Source organism: Lepus europaeus, chromosome 14, assembly GCF_033115175.1.
Source record: "Lepus europaeus isolate LE1 chromosome 14, mLepTim1.pri, whole genome shotgun sequence".
NCBI lineage: Eukaryota > Metazoa > Chordata > Mammalia > Lagomorpha > Leporidae > Lepus > Lepus europaeus.
Window position 1 is genome coordinate 53,728,952 of NC_084840.1, and position 22,746 is coordinate 53,751,697.

Genomic DNA, 22,746 nt, shown 5'->3' on the forward strand with positions numbered 1-22,746 from the left:
GGGATAGGCTAGGCAGAGGCCAAGAGCCAGGTACTTAATCTATTTCTCCCATGAGAGTAGCAAGAATTCAATGACCTGAGCCATCACTGCTGTAGTTTCTAGAGTTGGCATCAGTAGGAAGATGCAGGTCTGGAGTCAAAACCAGGTACCAAATCCAGGAATGATGATAACCACTGTGGGCATCTTCACTGTAGGTTAAATGTCCACCACCCAGCTAGAGTTTTATGTATGCCCTTTATATGAAGATTATTAGCAAGCTGGAAAATCCCAATGCCAGAGATCAAAATCTATAAACCACATCTTCAAAAAACTACTAATTCATTCTTAAGACTTAACAAAAAAAAAAATCTTTGTTTGGCTAGATGAAATTCTGTCCATCTTATAAATGAAATCTGTACATTCCATTCTAAAACCAACCCAACTTGCAGGCTTGATGTCCCTCTCCCCCTCACCTACTTAATATTTCATTCCAGTCAAGCTTCCTTCTTTCCACCAGCCATTTTTTACCCCTAATAAATAGAATGCTGTTATTTCCATCAGTTGGTTATTACTTCACAAAAAATATTATGTTCTTCCCTCAGACACTGGGGAATTCTTCACCTCCTCTTTGTTTCTGCACATGTGTCACCTCAGGTACTCAGAACACCACCTTCAAATTTACAAACTACTCATGCTTCTCTCTCCTCCTTCCTTCACTCTACTCTGTGTTCCACCTCATTCACAACTTCTATCATAATACATATTTATTTATTATGTTATTCTTTATTGTCCAACTCCTTCCAGGAGGAAATTTAGGTTCCAAAAGAAATTTTTAAAAAATAATTGATTTGGGGCCGGCGCCATGGCTCAACAGGCTAATCCTCCACCTAGTGGCGCCGGCATACCGGGTTCTAGTCCCGGTCGGGGTGCCAGATTCTATCCCGGTTGCCCCTCTTCCAGGCCAGCTCTCTGCTGTGGCCCAGGAGTGCAGTGGAGGATGGCCCAAATGCTTGGGCCCTGCACCCCATGGGAGATCAGGAGAAGCACCTGGCTCCTGCCTTCGGATCAGTGCAGTGCGCCAGCCGCAGCACGCCGGCCGCGGCAGCCACTGGAGGGTGAACCAATGGCAAAGGAAGACCTTTCTCTCTGTCTCTCTCTCTCACTGTCCACTCTGCCTGTCAAAAATTTAAAACAAAAAAAAATAATAATTGATTTGTTCACTGATCAAACTCAAGTACAACAGTGCTTGGCACGGCACAGAGGCTCAATAAACACCTGTGATGAAATAAATGAAGTGAAAAGATTTTCTTCTTTGTACTATGGTGATTCTGATTTTAATTTTATTATAAAATCACAATACAGGTGACATCAGTATAAACTACACAAACATACCTAAGGCTTTTTTTAGGATTTTCTTTTCTTTTCTTTTCTTTCTTTTTTTTTTTTTTTTTTTAGTTTATTTGAAAGAGTTACAGAAAGTGCAGAGGCAGAGAGAGAGGACAGAGACTGATCTCCTAACCACTAGTTAACTCCCCCAAAATGGCCAAAATGGCCAAAATGGCCAGGGCTGGGCCAGGTGGAAGTCAGGAGCCAGGAGTTTCTTCTGTGTCTCCCACATGAGTATAGGGGCCCAAGCACCTGGGCCATTATCCACTTCTTTCCCAGGCACATAAGCAGAGAGATGGATGGAAAGTGGACAGCTGGGTCTCAAACTAGGGCCCACAAGTGTGTTTCTTGCTCCACTCATTAGGGACTCAGATGCTGTTCCCATGAACTAGGCACAAAGACACATCATGCTGTCTTGGATTTACTAGTCACATGCAGATTGGTGAGACCTTCTTCTAATTACTGGTTTCTTTGCTTTCTTCTTGCACTCAAGGGCTCAAGAACCTGTTTGCATTATCCTTGTGGCTGCTCTGCAGGCTACTCGGCTGGCTGATGTACCACTATAAACAAAGCCTCCAGCAGTCTCTCTGCCTGGCTCTCTTAATCTCTCTCTAGACTTCTTTAACTTTTCCTTTTAGAGTCTACCAGGAAATTGCTTATACCGGACAGGGATGAACTAAAATAAATGACCATCAAAAGTATTTTAAGAGAACAAATCTGCCTGGTTTTTATTTACCTTCTCACTTATTATTTCTTTGATGGTGAGTATTTATAGAACCACTAAAAAATGATGCATTGTATTTGTGAAATAAAATCTGATGGCACCACTGGAAATTAAACTAATTGCATGGAAATATTTTCCATAATACATTAATAGCTAATTAGTTAAAAGTGATCACACAACACTATTAACTGCAAATTAATTGTAAATCAAGAAACAACAACTGTAGTCAAGACAGGTGCTGAAGAATACCAAATGAAATGCAAATGGAAAACTGGGCTAGGAACTTGAGAGGTTCAATCTCTGAAATGCATTTCTGACTTTAACAATTATTATTTCAGGCAAGTCAATTAACTCTGTTTTAAACTTTGTGAAGTAAAACACCACATTAAATCAGGAAGACTAACAAATTATACCTTCTTAGAGATTAAAGTATACCGAGTATATATATATATATATACTTACTATATAAACACTTTCAGCATATTAATTCATTTCATTTTTATAGCAACTCTAAGATACAGATAATACTATTATCCCAATTTTACAGATGAAAATTGAGGCATGAAAAGATTAAATAACCTGCCCAAAGTAACAGTGCAAGGGAGTGGCAGAGCCGGGATTTAAATCCAGGACACCTGGGTTAATTAAAATAGTTAATTAATTTTCAAGAAGATATGACAAACGTAGGAGTGCCTCAGTCAGTATTTCAGAATAACATAACAGCATTCTGGAAAACCTAAAAACATTATTAGGTCACAGTAACAGCTAATATCTACAACAGAACACTTTCTCACTAATAATGCTACCACATATTTTTCACTTATTTTTCTTTCTAGCTGAGATAATTTTAAATGTCATATATAGAGGCCGGCGCCGGGGCTCACTAGGTTAATCCTCTGCCTGCGGCACCGGCACCCCAGGTTCTAGTCCCGGCTGGGGCACCAGATTCTGTCCCGGTTGCTCCTCTTCCAGTCCAGCTCTCTGCTGTGGTCTGGGAAGGCAGTGGAGGAAGGCCCAAGTGCTTGGGCCCTGCACCCGCATGGGAGACCAAGAGGAAGCACCTGGCTCCTGGCTTCGGATCAGCGCAGCACACTGGCCGTAGTGGCCATTTGTGGGGTGAACCAATGGAAGGAAGACCTTTCTCTCTGTCTCTCTCACTGTCTAACTCTGCCTGTCAAAAAAAAAAAAAAAAAGTCATACATAGAAACATAACAGTTACAACCTAAGTATCCTAAGAATGATCAAACCATCAACAAGCAAAGTTAGATTTTAGGGAAATTATTTACCTAATAACTAAAGAAAATATTTTTTAGAAGAATAAAGGGAGTAATATTCAAAGAGTAAAGGGAGAAGAAAACAGATGACCCAAATCACAAATACAGTAAGAAAATAATAAGTATTTTTTCAATGAAATGACTAGTCATATAATGTCCTCCATCAAATGAGTATTTCCTAACTCGAGATTAATTTGGGATATAAATAAAAGTACTCTATATATAAACAAAAAGAGATTCCATCAGTTGAAATGGAAAGGGCCTATGGGACAAGGCCTGATCCTTCCTTTCTAAATCCCTTCGATTAGTTATTGTTTCCAAGCCAGCTTCTCCAATTTTAATAGGAATAAAAACAATGCCTATCTTTTTTTTTTAAAGATTAGCTTGGTTTATTTACTTATTTTTGACAGGTAGAGTCATAGAGAGAGACAGAGAGAAAGGTCTTCCTTCCGTTGGTCCACTCCCCAAATGGCCGCTATGGCCGGCACTGCGCCGATCTGAAGCCAGGAGCCAGGTGCTTCCTCCTGGTCTCCCATGCACTTGGGCCATCCTCCACTGCCCTCCTGGGCCACAGCAGAGAGCTGGACTGGAAGAGGAGCAACCGGGACTAGAACCCTGCACCCGTATGGGATTCCGGCATGGAGGATTAACCAAGTTAGCTACGGCGCTGGCCCCAATGCCTATCTTCATTTTTGCTATGAAGCAGAAATTAAATGATAGCGTATACCTAATTTCTATATCCAACACTCAGACACAATTATGTTTATACATGATTCTATATATTGAATGAAAGCATTTATTTACACTGAAAGTTTCATTCAACTCATTATGAACTTATTTATTTTTATTTTTTTAAGATTTATTTTATTTATTTGAAAGACAGAATTACAAAGAAAGGCAGAGCAAGAGAGCGAGCGAGAGAGAGAGAGCGAGAGATCATCCATCCACTGGCTCACTCCCAAGCTGGCCACAACAGCCAGAGCTGTGCCAATCTGAACCCGAGAGCCAGGAGCTTTTTCTGGGTCTCCCACGCAGGTATAGGGGCCCAAACACTTGGGCCACCTTCCACTGCTTTCCCAGGGCATAGCAGAGAGCTGGATTGGAAATGGAGCAGCCAGACTTGAACCAGTGTCCATATGGGATGCCTGCACTGCAGGCGGTGGCTTTAACTCTCAGCACCAACCACAGATCCGGCCCCTTAGTGTTTATTTATTTATTTATTTATTATTTTTATTTCTTGACAGGCAGAGTTAGACACTGAGAGAGAGAGACAGAGAAAAATGTCTTCCTTCCATTGGTTCACTCCCCAAATGGCCACTATGGTCGGCGCGCTGTGCTGATCCGAAGCCAGGAGCCAGGTGCGTTCTCCTGGTCTCCCATGTGCTGGGCCCAAGCACTTGGGCCATCCTCCACTGCCTTCCCAGGCCACAGCAGAGAGCTGGACTGGAAGAGGAGCAACCGGGACAGAATCTGGCGCCCCAACCAGGCCCTTAGTATTTATTTTTAACATTTACTCTAACATAATTTGGGCTCATGCATATGAAAAATTCCTAATACAAAAAGTTCAGGATCTGGCATTGCAATGCAGTGGGTTAAAATGCCGCCTGCAACGCCAGCATCCCATAAGGGCACCCGTTAGTGTCCTGGGTGTTCCACTTCTGATCCAGCTCCCTACTAACATGCCTGCAAAAGCAACAGAAGATGGCCCAGGTGCTTGGGCCCCTGCCAACCATGTGGGAGACATGGAAGAAGCTCCTGTGTAATACCTTCATTGCGGTCATTTGGGGAATGAACCAGCTAATGGATCTCTCTCTCTCACTCTGCCAATTCTTGATTTATTTTGGACATTATTTTACTGACTCCCAGTTTTAGAGGGGGGCAGAGCTGAAGTTTATTTATTTGAAAGCCAAAGGACAGAGAGAAAGACAAAGATCTTCCATCCATTGCTTCATTCTCCAAATGCCCATGATAGCCAGGGCTAGGCCAGGCGAAAGCAGGAGCCAGGAACTCCACCATCAGCTGCCTCCCAGGTGCACTGGCAGGGAAGGTAGATCAGGGAAGGTAGCCAAGACTACAGTAACAAAGTGTCCTAAGGAGATGTGGACATCTCACACCACAACTTCACCTGCTTCACCAATGGGCCACAATGTCCAGGTAAATTACTCCCAACTTTTTTGAGGACTTACCTTTTACAATTAGCAACTGTCTCACCTTCCATTCTACTAACACTGCTTACCTTTCCTATGCCTGTAAAATTTGCAAGGGGGAATTATTAAATTTCTTTGCTATTTTCTTTCCACTGTTTATTATAATTCTGTCTTAAACTTCTCCCTAATGTTCCCTAATAACAGGAAAGTAAGTCCTCTTTTTTAAATACAGACTTCCATTCTTCTATTCCACATTCTACTGACTATCAGCAGTTACCAACACTGACTGTCCAGTGTTACTATTAAGAAGTCTGATGCCTTTCTGCCTCTCAGTCCTTTGCAATAAATTGTTTTTCTTTCTGGAAATATTTAAAGGTTCTTTATCACTGGTTACCTAAGATTTCATCCTCTTGTCATTTACAGCCTTTTGGAGTCTGAGAACATTTCACTGAAAATAATTTTTTTCAATATATAGAATACGTGTCAAACAATGAGAGAAAAATTCCTGATATCAGAGAAGAAAATTATAAAGAAGCTAAAACAAACTACAATAACAGTAAAGTCTTATCCTTGACATTAGATAAATACAACAGAGGTTCAAAGGAGAGAAAAACACATTTGGTTTCAAGGAAAGAGAAAGGAGACATAAAATGACTCACATAAACGTAAAAGCATCTCTGCTGAGAATTAAAGAATGAGCAGGACAGTGGCAGGGAAGGGAGGCAGAAGAGGAGGAAAAACAACATGAATAAAAAGTGTGATATCAAAAAACAAGTGTTGTATTCAGGGATTAGTGACTAGTTCCAATTTGACCACAGGATTAAGACACATACAGAGAGAGAAACTAGAGGTAGACAGACAAAGATGTTAAGGTTGGCTGAGCATGGAGAACCTTAATCAACCATGCTGACAAAGCTGAAATTACTATTAGATCCGGTTAGCATTTTGTCAATTACAATTTGTATATATAATATATATACTATATATATATATATAAAGATTTATTTATTTACTTGAAAGTCAGGGTTACACTGAGAGAGAAGGAGAGCCAGAAAGAGAGAAGTCTTCCATCTGTTGGTTCACTCCCCAATTGGCCGCAACGGCTGGAGCTGCACCAATCTGAAGGCAGGAGCCAGGAGCCAGGAGCCTCTTCAGGTCTCCCACTTGGGCCATCTTCTACTGCTTTCCCAGGTCATAACAGAGAGCCAGATCAGAAGTGGAGCAGCAGGGACTCAAACCAGTACCCATATGAGATCCTGGCACTGCAGGCGGCAGCTTTACCCACTTTGCAACAGCACCGGTCCCATCAATTACAATTTAAAAATAACTATTAAAACAATACTAGAAGGAGAAATAAAATCAGGTTCAACTAATGGGAAAAAGGACTTACATATGATTAGATCTTCTTCCTCTATTTGTTTTCTTTCCTATGACTGGAGTACCAAAATGCTCAGGATTGGTGAGTGGAAGCTGGTCTAATGTCTGTGGGTAAGAACATAAACCCATCAAAATGTATTACCTTGCAAGTATTTTCTTCTTTTTAAATAAAAGCAGTTTAAGAATATGTTCATATCTTAAAGCATCATATTTTGAAATTAAAAGTTTCCCCAAAGGAAGGCTAAAATAAAACTTGACTAAAAATAGAAAATTCTAAGTTTCAAAAAACTTAAAGAAAAGATTATTGCACCTATTACTAAAAAAAATTAAAATATGTTGACAGCTCCCTATAGATGATTCATTGCCTACTTGAAGGTTGAAAGAATCTGAGAATGATTAAAACACAAAATAAAACAAATCTCATGTGAGAGATAACATACCTTTTTTTAAAAGACCTAGAAATCCCAGGTCAACCACAACTCAGATTTCTTTTTGTACACAGGGAATCATAATCCCCAAAATAAAATTCTTTTTTTTTTTTTGACAGGCAGAGTAGACAGTGAGAGAGAGAGAGAGACAGAGAAAAGTCTTCCTTTGCCGTTGGTTCACCCTTCAATGGCCACTGCGGCCAGCATGCTGCAGCCGGCGCACTGCGCTGATCCAAAGCCAGAAGCCAGGTGCTTCTCCTGGTCTCCCATGCAGGTGCAGGGCCCAAGGACTTGGGCCATCCTCCACTGCCTTCCCGGGCCATAGCAGAGAGCTGGCCTGGAAGAGGAGCAACCGGGACAGAATCCGGCACCACGACCGGGACTAGAACCCGGGGTGCCAGCGCCGCAGGTGGAGGATTAGCCTATTGAGCTGCGGCGCCAGCCAATAAAATTCTTAATAACTAACAAGGTAACATTATCAAGATAAGCAACAAAAACTTAATAATAAAAGTCCTCAAACTGGCTATATTATTACTTTACATTTAGGTTTAAAAAAAAAAAAAAAGATTTATTTATTTGAAAGGTAGAGAGGTCTTCTATCTGTTGGTTCACTCCCCAAATGAGCGAAACAGCTGGAGTTGTGCTGATCCAAAGCCAGGAGCCAAGAGCTTCTTTCTGGGACTCCCACACAGGTGCAGGGATCCAAGAATTTGGGCCATCTTCCAGTGCTTTCCCAGGCCATAGCAGAGAGCTGGATCGGATGAAGAGCAGCCGACTTGAACTGACGCCCATATGGGATGCTGGTATAGGCGGCAAACTTTACTTGCTGGGCCACAGCACTGGCCCCACTTTACAAACATTTATGTAATAAATATCTTTAAAAGAAAATCTAGGCACAGGCGTTGTAGCACAGTGCATAAAGCTACCACCTGCAATATGGGCGCCAGTTTGAGACCTGGCTGCTCTACTTTCGATCCAGCTCTCTGCTATGTCTTGGCAAAGCACCAGAAGATAGACCAACTGCTTGCTCCCCTGCAACCACGTGGGAGACCCGGAAGAAGCTCCTGGTTCCTGGCTTCTGATCGGCCCAGCTCTGGCCATTGTGGCCATTTGGGGAGTGAACCAGAGGATGGGAATATCTCTGTCTCTCTCTGCTTCTGCCTCTGCCTCCCTGTAACTTTGCCTTTCAAATAATCAGGCATCTAAAACAAAACTAATGCTAATAATTTAAAATAAATGTTTTAGCTTTTCCTTTAAAAAATTATTTACTTGAGAGGCAGAGTTATAGACAGAGAGGAAAAGACAGAGAAAGGTCTTCCATCTGCTGGTCCACTCCCCAGATGGCAGCAATGGTGTGAGCTGGCCCCAACCAAAGTTTGGGTCTCCCACATGGGTGCAGGGACCCAAACATTTGGGCCATCTTCCACTGCTTTCCCAGGCTACAAGCAGATAGCTGGATCGGAAGAGGGGCAACCAGGACATGAACTGGCACCCATATAGGATGCCAGTGCTGTAGGCAGAGGCTTAGCCTACTATGCCACAGCGCCAGGCCCTTAACCGTTATTTTTTAAAAAATGTTTGTTTGAGAGACAGAGAGACAGAAAGAGAAACAGAGACAGACAGCTCCTATCTGCTCATTTCCTTCCCAAATGCTTCTAACAGCCACAACAGGCCTAGGCCAAAGTCAGGAGCCAAGAACTCAATCCAGGTCTCCCAGGTGAATAGCAAGAACCCCACTACTTGAGCCATCACCACTGCTTCCTAGTATCTGCATTAGCAGGAAGCCAGAATGAATAGTCAGGTACTTGGATATGGGATGCATACATCCTGACTGGTATATTAACTGCTCAACTATGTGGCCACACCTTAACTTTTACTTTTTGAACTCAGAAAAGCTTGTTCAAAACAATTATTAACTATATTTGTGGAAAAGGGAAGCATATTAACAATATTTTTTGCACAATTTATTAGAATATAATAATGTATTTAAGATATATGATTCCAACAATAAAGAATCTGATAGAGGACAAAGGTACTGGCCATAAAGGACTAAATAAAAATTGAGTCCTTCAAAAAGTAGGCAAATATTTTAATTTTTATAGGACAAAGTCCCTAACCCCATACACATGAAACTTTAAAGCAGGTATTTAGAAAATATCTGGACAGAATTCAGCTTGTGGAGAGCCCTGGCAGCTCTTCAGTCAGGAGTTGGGTCATTGGAAACGGAACTGCCCTGGAGTCAAAGGACTCCAGGTCAGAGCCACAGGCCTTGCTGGCTCTAAACTGAAAAGCTCTTCACTCAGCCTAGTTTCCAAAGTCACCACTGCTGTCAAGGGGATGGCCAAGCAGAGTCCGCTACATTGCAGGCAGGAACTAAATTTCCTATTAGAGATGCCACCTGCCTCTGTTCAAGCCAGCTCTCCTCCCAAGCCAGCTAGGTAATGGAAGTCAGCAGGGTGCCATCCCTAAGGAGGTTCACACCTCCCTTATGTCTCTTCCAGTACCACATGTGAAAAGACAGTTCTGGACCTCATATCTGGCTAGGCATTAGCCCACTTGATTGTTATCAGGCCCCTTCAGTCAGTTTCTATTTGCTTCTCAATGCTCGTGGTGTAGACAGCACCTTTTTTTAGGTCCTCTACTAATGACTCTGTCCTTAGTTTTAGAGTTTAAATTGCTTATTAGATTTGATTCTCCAGACTTGTTACAGTGAAATTCTAGGTGGACATGCACATTAAACCTGCCACGGAAGCAGTTTCTGTAAGCTGGCACTGCCTCCCCCTTGAGAAGCTACCTCCTACTGAGAAGCCACCTCTTGCTGGAACCCAGTCTTGACTGCCCTTCCCAGTGATGCCCCTTTTCAGCATGAAACAGCCAGAGCAATCATCATATCACCACCCAGTCTCCCTAACAGATGTTAAGGTCCTTTCTTCTTGAGGGAGAAATGTGAGGAGTTAGATGGGTTAATAGGCAGTCAGTGTGGTCCCAGTGGAGTTTGAGGTGTAGAATACTTGCTGACCCTCAAAAGGTTATCTTTAGCAAGAACAGAATGTCTGCCCTCCTTAGGAATCTCCAAATTTTCCATGAGAATAGCAAGGGAGCTCACAGTTTATTGTGAAAACAAGTTACCTATCCCACTCTTTTGGATGGTTTTTTGTTTTATCTTGAGTAAGCCAGATAGGATAAAAGACTGCAAATCAGGTCTTTGGGTTTTTTTTAATCCCTGTGAGTAACTGAATATCAATATGACTGTCAATTTTTTTTTCTTCGAAATTGTATTTAAAAACCCCAGTGCCAGGAGGTCCTTGACACTAATAAATTTTGCTTTTTAAATCTCAAAAAATAATAATAATAATAATAATAATCCAGAGATAAAAGTTGTCACAAACACAATACATGCCTAACAGAAACTCTTTTTTAGAAAAAAGCTACTTGTCATTAACTCTAAATTATGCACCCCATGAGTAAGAATTTCAAAATTTGAGGGAAACAGCAAAAATATACTGGATCTGAATTCACCTGCTGCCAAGCTAACATATGGATTAAAATTCCCTCTTCCCACAAAAAAAAATTAAGATTGCTCTCTTGAAAGCAGAGACTCCTATGATGTTTTGTGATTTCTATTTTAAGTATGTGTTAGTCATTTCACTTGTTACAGGAAAGAAAATTTCTGAGTTGTTTAGGACCCACTTAAAAGTAATTTTGAAACAAGAGACCAAAGCCTTTCCCTAGTATGTATGAAGAGTTAAAACAATAAGAAGCAGTATCTCTATCACTGGCTCAACCCATGTCCAGAAAAGCAAGAACCTCTATATTTCAGGACAGAAAAAAGACTTGCAGTGGGGTATAAATTATTGTGTTTTATACCTAAGGGGCAATAACCAGAGAAGACTGGCAGCTACATTAAAGGGACAAAGAAAATTCCGCAGATCTGAGAGGAAAATCTCTATAGGCCTGGTACCTAAAATGGGCTGTAGAAAATATGGAACTGGGATTTTATCTAACCTTTCTTTAGTTTTCAGTTGCATGGAATAAATGCACAGAGAATACCAGATGACAATCCACTTTTCAATAGAAATTCTGACACTATTCTACAGATGTGAAGTAGTGGGTAACAAACCTACCAAGCTGGTTATGGCTAGAATTAGTGATTTTGGTGTTGGAATTTTCACTGATTAAATGCTATTATGATCTCTTATCACAAAAATCTAGGACTTCCAAGTCTTTGTTTAAGCATGTACCCTATTAATGGTACTGGGGACCCAAAATGCTGCCAGTACAACATGGTTTTCCTCTCAAAGTCCAAAGTCATTACACCAAATAATACTATGAGTAGTTTCTCAAAAAAATTAAAACCAGTTCCTCAAAAATATCAGATAAAGTAAAAGGTATATAGATGGTAGATTAAATTCCTCTATTATAAATATTCTTGACAATGGCTTAACAGAGCAAAATAAAATTTTAAAATATTTTTGATTTATGATTAGTGGTAGCTTTGCAAGGAGGGAAGGCCTATATTTATACTTACCTTAATGAGAAAGCCCCAGAGGCCTAAAAGAGTTAAATGCTTTGTAAAATCCTACAGGTGCTTTCAAAAATACTGTGTGAAGTAAGCAAGTGCCTCTTGTTGGTTAATGAGTTTATAATTTTAAACGTGGCAACTTAAAGTCTTTTGTTATCCACAGTTTTGTATATCAGATTTGCTGCTCATAAAACTAAAGCATTGGTTCTGTGTTTAGCTTTTCTCCTATAGGTTCCAATGAACTTTTTCCAGCCACATCTATTGTATTGAGTACTTTGGGATGGCTCTGTAAACAGATGAAGCCAATAATGTATTAAAGATACCAACTGAGAGAAAGTATGGTTAACTGAGGTTACTAAGAACAAAAAGTAATTTGAATCAATTGGTAATTTACAAAAAGCAGTTAGATTTTTTAAAAAAGCTATTAAAACTGCTATATTGGTCTATTATGTTGTTATATGTGTACACATATTGTATGCCTACATGGGAATATTTATTAAGAGTTTTATTTTAATTGGCTTATAGATAAGATTGCCCATAAATTTAAGCTGCTAAAATTAATCAAAGATACATTTTAATTCATGTGACCTGCATCTCTGTATCATATGTTTTAAACTTGGTGGTAGAAAGAAACTAAAAACACTTTATATGTTTGTGTTTAAGTTTACTGGTTAAACAAGCTACACTATGTTAGATATTTAAGAGATGTTTTCAAATACATGATTCTTAAAATTTATAGAAGGCATTGGACCTTCTGGTAAATGTTTTCTTAAGTTGTTATCTAATGATTGAAACTGCTTTCTAAGTTTTCATTTGATATTGCTATTGTCAGTAAGTGATCTGGGACTGGTACCCCCATTTCTCTATTGTAAGCCCAACATGTTCTTTCATTTCTCTATTCTCTTCAAGGTAGGAAACTAATTCTATTCTGTAGGACTCTCCAATATGCACAATTTGATTTTTGGATCTTATAAAAGGGATGGCTAACATTTTCTGTAATAATAGTATAGCCAAAATGAAAGCTTAAATTATAATTTCACAGCTAGATTTACTTTGTCATCAGTGAAGTAAATAGGGAAAACCTCCCTTTCAGACCAAAGGGAGAGAAAGTTTTAAAGTAAGGACATAGCTTTCCTTCCTCATGGGCATTATCTACCTCAACATAAACCACTATCACAACATGCCTGTGACTATAGACTTCTAGTCTAGGCCACAAAAATTAGAGGTGGGACTTAAGCATCCCCTTGACTTGCATCCTCTGGTCTGCTTTAACAAAAATTAGGAGGAAAAGAAAACTAGGCATCAGAAATGTGAAGATAGGTGGCAGCCTATTAAAGACTGGTCTGTACAGTGATCTGCCATCAGGGAGACCCAACAGGCCAGTCCACTGCAGTGGCTTTCAATGTGGTAAGCCTGGGCTTCAGAAGTCAGCTTATGAAGAGCCCTGGCAGCTCTGCCAGCCAAGAGTTAGATCTCTGAAAGTGGACCTGCCCTGGAGTTGAAGGACTTCAGGTCAGAGCCACGAATCTTATTGGTTCTAAGCTGAAAAGCCCTTCACTCAGCCCAACTTCCAAAGTGACCACCACAGCTGAGGGGACGGCCAAGTAGGGTCAGCAACATTGCAGGCAGAGCTGTAAATTTCCTGTTAGAGATGCCACCTGCCTTTACCTGGCCAGCTCTCCTCCCAGGCCAGCTAGGTAATGGAAGTCAACAGGGTGCCTTCCCCAAGGAGGCTCACACCTCCCTTAGGATGTACCCTGTGTGAATAGATAGGTCTGGGCCTCTTAACTTACAAAGTCTAAAGCCCACCAGATTATCATCAAGCCCCTTCTGTCAGGTTCTGTTTGCCTCTCAATCAGAAAACTTAGTTGTGTCTTAGATAGTATCTTTCTTGGGTCCTCTAATAATGACTCCGTCCTTTGTTCTAGACCCTGTCTAGCCCACTTGGGTCTCATTCCTTTGTAGTAATAACCTCTACTCTAACATCAATGGGTCTGCTCCCAACCTGTGCGTATTGATGGTCCTCTCCTCTACTTAATGTTGTATAATTATTCAGAATTTCTCTACAAACAAACCCCTCTAGCTGCAAAAGTTGAGTGGCCTTTCTCCCAGTCTTGGCTGGGATCAGATTTAAACCACATCCATCAAACAATCCTCACAAGGGTCCAGAGACCCCCCTCATTTCCTCTCTATGAAATCCTTTCATTACCTGGTTAATGCCACTCTTAGGATCATCGGTTGCTATTCTCACCCTGACTTGTATACTACAGTATCTGTTTAAGTGTTTACAGTAGGTGATAATGGAATGAACCAAGGCCTTCAGCAACCAGGCAGTCAACCAGATGCTTCTCCATCCATACATGCCTGTCCCTGCGGAGCTCCAAGATACCCACAGTGGGCCCCTGTAGACAACATCCCCAGTCAGCAGGAAGTAGCCAGAGAGACTGACTCATCGTCGCCCCCTTTCCTATCATCAAAAGGTCGGGATGGTAGCTTTGGGATCTGCAAGGAGGGAAGGCCTATACTTCTGGGAATGGAGAGTCTCTACCTGTACTTCCGGGAAAGAAAAGTCCTTGTCAAGGTCCCCGCGGGTGCCTAAAGGTCAACCAATGAGGATCAGTCCCACCTCAACCTTTAACCCCCATGCCCTGAATCTATAAAAGGAGCCCTCCCATCCTCTGACATGCGACTTCCTGGGCCCCTGCTCTGTTGGTACCGGGGAACCTCGCCCAGGAGTGGAATCCCAATAAAAGCTTGTGAATGAATTGATTCGTCTGCCTGGGAAGATTTGTTATGCACCGGACACCTTGTAATTAGTGCTTTTTCTCCTCCAACGAGTGAAGATAATATATTCATGTCTACATGGTTTATCCTTGTGTCCCAGTGTGTTCCAGTGCATAGCGCCTGGAATACAGAAAGGACATTAAAGAATCATACACCAATATCCAAATTTCTCCCCAGCAAGCCACAAAGTGAATAACTACATAGACACATAAGGTCACAATGAGCCTCCTTGAAGGTACAAAGGACACATGGTTATTTGTTCACATTTCTTTTGCCATTATACCACAACTATGTTTTGAACCATTCCAACTTAAAATTCCCTAGTTAAAATAAAAATTAATATATTAGATATTTCTCTGGATCAAATATGAAGCCTGCATTCACTTACGTAAAAAATCAAGTCAAGTATTCACTATCATTATGTAGATGTGCTACATAAGGAAAATTAAATTACATACACAATACATAACAATTACATACACTCAGAATTGCTACTTCATCATTGTCCCTAAATTTAAACCTCTATAATAATTCAACATATTTATTGAAGGTTTTTATTCAGAAAACACTGATGGGAAAAAGAACAGTTTATCAATATAAGAAAAATACATTTATTCTTCAAAACAGCTTAAAATCCTATACTATAGAGAAAATAAGAAAAATAATAAAAGATCACAAAACAAGAATAAGTAAAAAGTACAACAGGATCAAAGGATAAAGAGATCAGATTCTGGCAGACAGCTCACAGAAGCCATTATATGGAGAATGAAGCATTTCTAGGCGTCTTAAGAAACATCCCAACAAGTGGCTCAGGGCTTAGCAAGAATCACAAGAACATCTGAACCAAAATATGGAAATAGAAGTAATTTAATAAAGCAGAAATACAGGAAGCAGAAAATGAAATTGGAATCATAATACAAAGAATCTACCCCAAATTCTGAAATTAAATAGGAATTTAGTAATTAAAGGAGCAAAAATATTCAAACAAAAAGCCCCAAAGAATAATAAATATTAAAATATCCCCAAAGAAATACTGTTCTCTAAATAGTGACTAGAAAAACAGAAATCATATTTCAGCCATAGTATACATTAATATTTAATAGATTGGACTAGAGATTATATCATTGATAACACTATTTTTTACAATTCTGAATTGTAACCTACTGAGTTTTAAAACTTTGTGACTTTGTTTTTTAAGAGTTATTTATTTTTATTTGAAAGTCAGAGTCACACAGAGAGAAAAGAGGGGGCAGAGGAAAAAAAAGGGTCTTCCATCGACTGGTTCACTCCTGACTTGGCAGCAAAGGCCAGAGCTGCACCAATCCTAAGCCAGGAGCTTCCTCCGGGTCTTCCCACGCAGGTGCAGGGGCCCAAGGACTTCGGCCACTTTCCACTGCTTTACCAGGCCATAGCAGAGAGCTAGATCAGAAGTGGAGCAGCCAGGACTCAAACCGGCACCTATATGGAATGCCGGCACTGCAGGCGACGAGCTTAACTCACTATGCCACAATGCTGGCCTCCTTGTTTTGTTTTTAAAACAGGGATAAGAAATCAAGACCAACAGATGGATTTCCCAGCCACTGGCTCATTTCCCAAATATCAGCAACAGCTGGAGCTGAGCCAGACCCAAGTCAGGTGTCAGAAACGCAAATCAAGTCTGCCACATGGGTGACAGGGATCTAACCATATAGGCCATCACTGCTGTCTCCCAAGGTGCACATTTGTAGGAGGTTGGAATTGAGAAAGAACAGGGACTTGAACCTAGGAACTCTGAAAAGGGATGTGGTTATCCCAAGTGGCATCTTAGCTAGTAGTGTGAATGCTCACCTTGTTCCACTCTTACTAACATCTTCCAATTTAAGATCATGGCTTTGGTGCTAGAAAGTGCTGATTTGAGAACTAGCTCTGGCCAACAGTTTCTCAATTGTAAGTTGAGGAAAAAAACCAGAACTATCTCATAATGTCACAAATGTGATGATGTAAGTAAAGCACTTAGCCAAGTCCCTGGAAAATATAAGTTCTTCATTTAGTCATCCAAATAAAATTTATTCAGTTCCTACTCTTTGCCAGGCAGGAACTAGGAACAAAGTGGTGAAGAAGAAACACAAAGTCCTTGCCACATGACAGATTCTAGTGAGTAAGGCAGACAATCACCCAGATGGATGGATGGATGGATGGATGATGGATGATGGATAGACAGAAAGATAGATAAAGGTGTGATAACTATTATGAAGAAAACTGAATCAACTAAAAGGATAAAGAAGAATAGAAGAGACTAAACTAGGAAGGGATTCTTTGAGAAGAGGCTGTAACAATGTTCATTAGTTGAGAATGCTATGTAATATCTATACATCTTCAGACAGGGTACAAGCAGATTACAAATCACATTTTTTTCAACACTTATTTATAAACTAAACAATAGATAAAAGCTGTTTAAAAACCATTAAGCAGGCACATTTAATTTTCTTTGTGGAAAAATGTTAAAATAAAAGATAAAATCTGGTACTGAAAAGCAAGGTCTAAAACTGGTTTCATAGATTACATAATGATATCATGTATTAATGAATTTTCCTGATTAACAAGTAAGTTGATTGTGCTGAGAAAGCAGAAATTTACTTGCCTCAATACAAAATATTGACATGTTCATTTGCTAAGTGATTACTTACTTCACTTTCAGCAAAATGCCTCTCTCCTTTTAGGCAAAGTGAAGATCGCCTCAGTGTCTTCTCATCTCCATCATCAAAAACTGCAAGAGGAGGTAAAAATGAAAGCTACTGAAGATTTTTCAGACTAACAAGGTTACAGAAATTATAACTTAATTTTCCAAGGACAAATAGACCTACTGTTTAAGATTACATTTGGAATTCTGTTCACATTTCATGTTTTTAATGAATGAGTTCAACTACAGAGTTATTACATTATCTTTTCCATTTTGTAGTGGAAAAGAAATGTACCTGAAATGAAAACATCTTCTCTAAAATAAGAAATAGCAAATAAAAAAAGTTGGCATCTCAAGAGGAAACCATTTAAATGCTAATTAACCTTTCTCAAGATAGGAAAAGCAAGGTAACTTTTTCTACTGATAAAATACTGACAGATTTACCTATGAGACAGAAAGATTACAAATATATGTATCAGACTGTCCCTAAAATATGATTGCATTTCATTATTTAAAGCAGTGTTTCTCAACCTTAGCACTTTGTCCTGTGCATGACAGGATGTTTAATAGCATCCTAGCCTCTACCCAGGTACCAGTAGCACATTCTTCCCAGGTGGAACAATAAAAAGTGTCTTCAGACAATGCTAAAATTTCAGGGTTGTGGGTGTGGACAAATTCACCTGCAGGTGAAAACTACCAATTAAAAGTACTGAAATGTCTCCTAAAAGGTGATGGAAATATTAACTAACTTGGATTTAACAATCATTTCATAATATATGTATACCAAATCACAACACTGTACACCTCAAATCAACATACTTTTGGGGCTGGCATTGTGGGACAGCAGTTAAAACCACCGCCTATGACACCAGAATACAATATGGGCACCAGTTCATGATCCAGCTGCTCTACATGTGACCCTGCTCCCTGTTAATCCATCTGGGAAAGCAACAGCAGATCACCCAAACACTTCGGACCCTGTACCCATGTGGGACACCAAGATGGAGCTCCTGGCTTCTGACTTCGGTCTGGCTCAGCACTGGCTATTGCAGCCACTTGGGGAGTGAACCAGCAGATGGAAAACCTTTCTCTGTCTCGCCTTCACTCTAACTTTAATGTATGAAAAAAAAAAAAAAGAAAAAAAGAGTTGCTCCAGACACAGATAAATCTTTTTTAAAAAATTATATACTTTTATTTGTCCATTTACTATACCTCAAAAAAACTTTAATAAAAATTTTAAATAAAAATGTGCCAGTAAAATTACTGTTAACAGATATAGAATAAATGCAGTGTATTCAAAAAGTGTGTAGAAAACTAGATTACTCATTTATGAAAGAAGGTGAAATAAAGACCTTCCATAACAAACAGAAATTGAAAGAATTTGTCACCATTCATCCAGCCTTACAAAAGATGCTTAAGGATGTGTTACACACACAAACACAGAAGCATGGCCATCACTATGAAAGAAGGTAAAGCCAAAAATCTCCCATAAAAATGACAGGGCCAAAGTCACTACTTATCAATAGTCACCTTGAATGTCAATGTCCTCAACTCTCCAATTAAAGCATACAGACTGGTTAAATGGAAAACATAAAAACAAAACCCATCTATTTTCTGCCTACAAGAAACACATTTCACCAACAAATATACATGCAAACTCAAAGTAAAAGGATGGAAAAAGATATTCCATGCTAACAGAAACCAAAAAGGAGCTAGTGTAGCCATCCTAATATCAGTCAAAATAGACTTTAAAAGAAAAGACTGTTGGCCAACGCCACAGCTCACTAGGCTAATCCTCCACCTGTGGCAGTGGCATCCCGGGCTCTAGTCCCGGCTGGGGTGCTGGATTCTGTCCTGGTTGCTCCTCTTCCAATCCAGCTCTCTGCTGTGGCCCGGGAGTGCAGTGGAGGATGGCCCAGGTCCTTGGGCCCTGTGCCTGCACAGGAGACCAGGAGGAAGTACCAGGCTCCTAGCTTTGGATCGGCGCAGCACGCCAGCCGTAGCAGCCATCTGGGGGGTGAACCAATGGAAGGAAGACCTTTCTCTCTGTCTCTCTCTCTCACTGCCTAACTGCCTTTCAAAAAAAAGGGAAAAAAAAAAATGCTGAATCAGAAAAAAAAAAAAGACTGTTAAAAGAGATAAAAGAAGGACCCTTCTTTGCAATGATTAAGGGATCAATTCAACAGGAAGATGTGACAGGGCAACTGGCTATTTAAAAGAACTGTTAATGGATCTAAAGGGAGACACAGACTCTCAGACAATAGTAATGCAGGACTTCAATACCCTAGTTTCAGCAATGGACAGATCTATCAGACAGAAAATCAGCAAGGAAACAACAGAGTTCATCAACACTACAGACGAAATGGACCTAACAGATAGCTCTACAGAAATTTTCATCCCACAGTTGCAGAATACACATTCTTCTCATCAGTGCATGGAACTTTCTCTAGGACAGATCGTAGGCCAGGCCATAATGCAAGTCTCAGCAAATTAAAAAAAAAAAGTGAAAATCATACAATGCATCACCTGTGATCACAATGGAATGAAGCTGAAAATCAACAACTCAAGAATCTCTAGAACATATCAAACACATGGAGACTGAACAACATGCTCCTGAATGAACAGTGGCTCACAGAGAAATCGAAAACTGTTGAGGAACAGTGTTTTTATTTTTAATACTATTTGTTCAACTCTTTACACAGTATAGACTTAATCTTCTGTTTATAAAGTTAATTGAAAATAGATCTTAGTAAAATAATAAGAATGGGAATAGGAGAAGGGAAAGGAAGAAGGGTGGGAGTGGGAGTGAGAGGGTGGGTACAGTGGGAAGAATTACTATCACTATTTTCCTGAAGTTGTATTTATGAAATTCATGAAGTTTGTATACCTTAAATAAAAGGTTTCTTGTCGGGGAAAAAAAACTCATATCCTAAAAAATAGTAAGAGATAAATCATGCCCCAGTGAGAACAGCTGGCAATTCACAACAGAGAAAACACAAATGAAGTGATGTTTCTTTCAATAAACATGGAAAGATGTTTTATCTCACTATTAATATTGGAGGGACAGATCAATTCAAAACTGAGTTATTACTGTGTTCAAATTGCCAAAAACTTAAAAACACTAGTAATATCAAATATGACCAAGAAATGGAAAACAGGTACACCCACATTCACAGAATATAAATTAATAATCTTTTAGGAAGGCGATTTTCATTAACTATTAAGTTCTAAAAGAGTATTTCCTGGAGCTACTGCTGTGGCGTAGTGGGTAAAGCCACCACTTGCAGTGCTGGCATCCCAAATGGGTGCCAGTTTGAGACCTGGCTGCTCCACTTCCAATACAGTTCTTTGTTACAGACTCGGAAAGCAGTAGAAGATGGCCCAAGTGTTTGGGCCCCTGCACCTTCATGGGAGATTGGGAGGAGGCTCCTGGCTCCTAGCTTCAGAAGGCCCAGCTCCAGCCATTGTGGCCATTGGGGAGTGAACCAGTGGATAGAAGGCCTTTCTCTCGGTAATTCTTTCAAATAAATAAATCTTTAAAAAAAAAAAAAAAAAATTGAGGGCCGGCGCTATGGCACAGTGGGTTAAAGCCCTGGTCTGCAGTGCCAGCATCTCATATGGGCGCAGGTTCTAGTCCCAGCTGCTCCTTTTAGGATCCAGCTCTCTGCTATGGCCTTGGAAAGCGGTAGAAGATGGCCCAAGTCCTTGGGCCCCTGCACCCACATGGGAGACCCAGAAGAAGCTCCTGGCTCCTGCCTTTGGATCAGCGCAGCTCCGGCCATTGTGGCCATCTTGGGAGTAAACCAGTGGATGGAAGACCTCTCTCTTTGTCTCTAACTCTCTCTGTAACTCTCTTTTAAGTAAATAAATCTTAAACAAAAAAATGAATATTTCCTTTCAGCCTACGTTGACTTCTCAGTGTATATATCTGGACAATGTATACAGATCCAGGACCTACTGTTATAGCCAAAAAACTGGCAAAATCATCAGTAAGAAAAAAACAAATGATAGTATATCACTATTATGAAATATAATAAAGTTGAAATTCTTGTGCTACACAACAATGTGAATACAGTTAACACTATTGAACTGTACAGTTGAAAATGGTTACATTGGGTAAAAAATTTCTCCAAGATATATTTTGAAGAGAAAACAGAAATACATTTGTGTATAATATGCATTAAATATTTTCAAATTATATGCATTTATATACATTTTAAAAATAAGTTTTTAAGATTTCGAAAGGGAGCATCCCATATGGGCGCCGATTCTAGTCCTGGCTGTTCCTCTTCCAATCCACCTCTGCTGTGGCCTGGGACAGCATTGGAAGATGGCCCAATCCTTGGGCCCCTGAACCTTCATGAGAGAGCGGGGGAGGCTCCTGGCTCCTGGCTTCGGATCAGTGCAGCCATTTGGGGAGTGAACCAATGTACAGAAGACCTTTCTCTCTGTCTCTCCCTCTCACTGTCTATAGCTCTGCCTCTCAAATGAAAAATAAAATCTTTAAAAAAAAAAAAGATTTGGAAAGATAAAAATAACAGTAATAATGTCTATGGCATTAGGGAAGGTGGCTAATCAAAGAAATTTTGTATTATTTGTATTCGTTTAAGATGTTTTATTTTTTTTTTATTTGACAGATAGAGTTAGACAGTGAGAGTGAGAGAGACAGAGAGAAAGGTCTTTCTTCCGTTGGTTCACTCCCCAAATGGCTGCCACAGCTGGAACTACGCCGATCCGAATCCAGGAGCCAGGTGCTTCCTCCTGGTCTCCCATGCGGGTGCAAGACCCAAGCACCTGGGGCATCCTCCACTGCCCTCCTGGGCCACAGCAGAAAGCTGGATAGGAAGATGAGCAATCAGGACTAGAACTCGGTGCCCATATGGGATGCCGGCGCCGCAGACGGAGGATTAGCCAAGTGAGCCACAGCGCTGGTCCCTAAGATGTTTTATTTTTATACTTAAAAATATATTTTAAGAGAAAATTCATTCTCTTACCTACAGTGTACCAACTCGCATCTGTTAATTTATTGATAACAGCTTCCTGATATGCACCATCAAGGTTCTTTACTTCCACAACAGCTCCTACCTAAAATATTAAAAAAGTTGGAAAAAATTTTAAGAGAGAAACAAACCAAAACCTGTTTTTTTAAACTGAGTACATGATGGTGATAAATGAAGTGACTATGATTTGATTTGTGTCAAGGTACCAACAGTTTTTATCCATCAATGTTTTACTATCATCGGCGAAAATGTCAACACAGGGAAAAAAGCAAATACCTAAGTATTATCATGAAAATAGATTGCCAATACAATCCTGAAAGGGTCTTGGGAACCCCCTAGGGATCATTAGACTACACCTTGAGAACCACTGCCTGTGAAACTGACTATCCTTTATCCTTGGTCCCAGATTTCCACTCTTCTTTCAAGAAACCTGGGGAAGGATAGGGACAACTAAAAAATAGCTATA

The 22,746-nt window shown here is 40.1% G+C and overlaps 1 protein-coding gene across 6 annotated transcripts in view; it reads right to left on the minus strand.

Moving 5' to 3' along the window:
• ARID4B (AT-rich interaction domain 4B) overlaps positions 1-22,746 on the minus strand; it is a 148,963-nt gene that overhangs the window by 69,653 nt on the left and 56,564 nt on the right. For all 6 annotated transcript variants that reach the window (XR_009867931.1, XM_062210640.1, XM_062210639.1 and 3 more), the window contains exons 5-7: positions 22,275-22,365; positions 17,288-17,367; positions 6,901-6,992 (exon numbers count right to left, since the gene is read on the minus strand). Coding sequence is in view for 5 of the 6 variants with exons in the window: in XM_062210640.1 (XP_062066624.1) it covers positions 6,901-6,992; positions 17,288-17,367; positions 22,275-22,365 (263 nt within the window). In the remaining variant the exon portion in view is untranslated. The remainder of the gene's footprint in view (positions 1-6,900; positions 6,993-17,287; positions 17,368-22,274; positions 22,366-22,746) is intronic.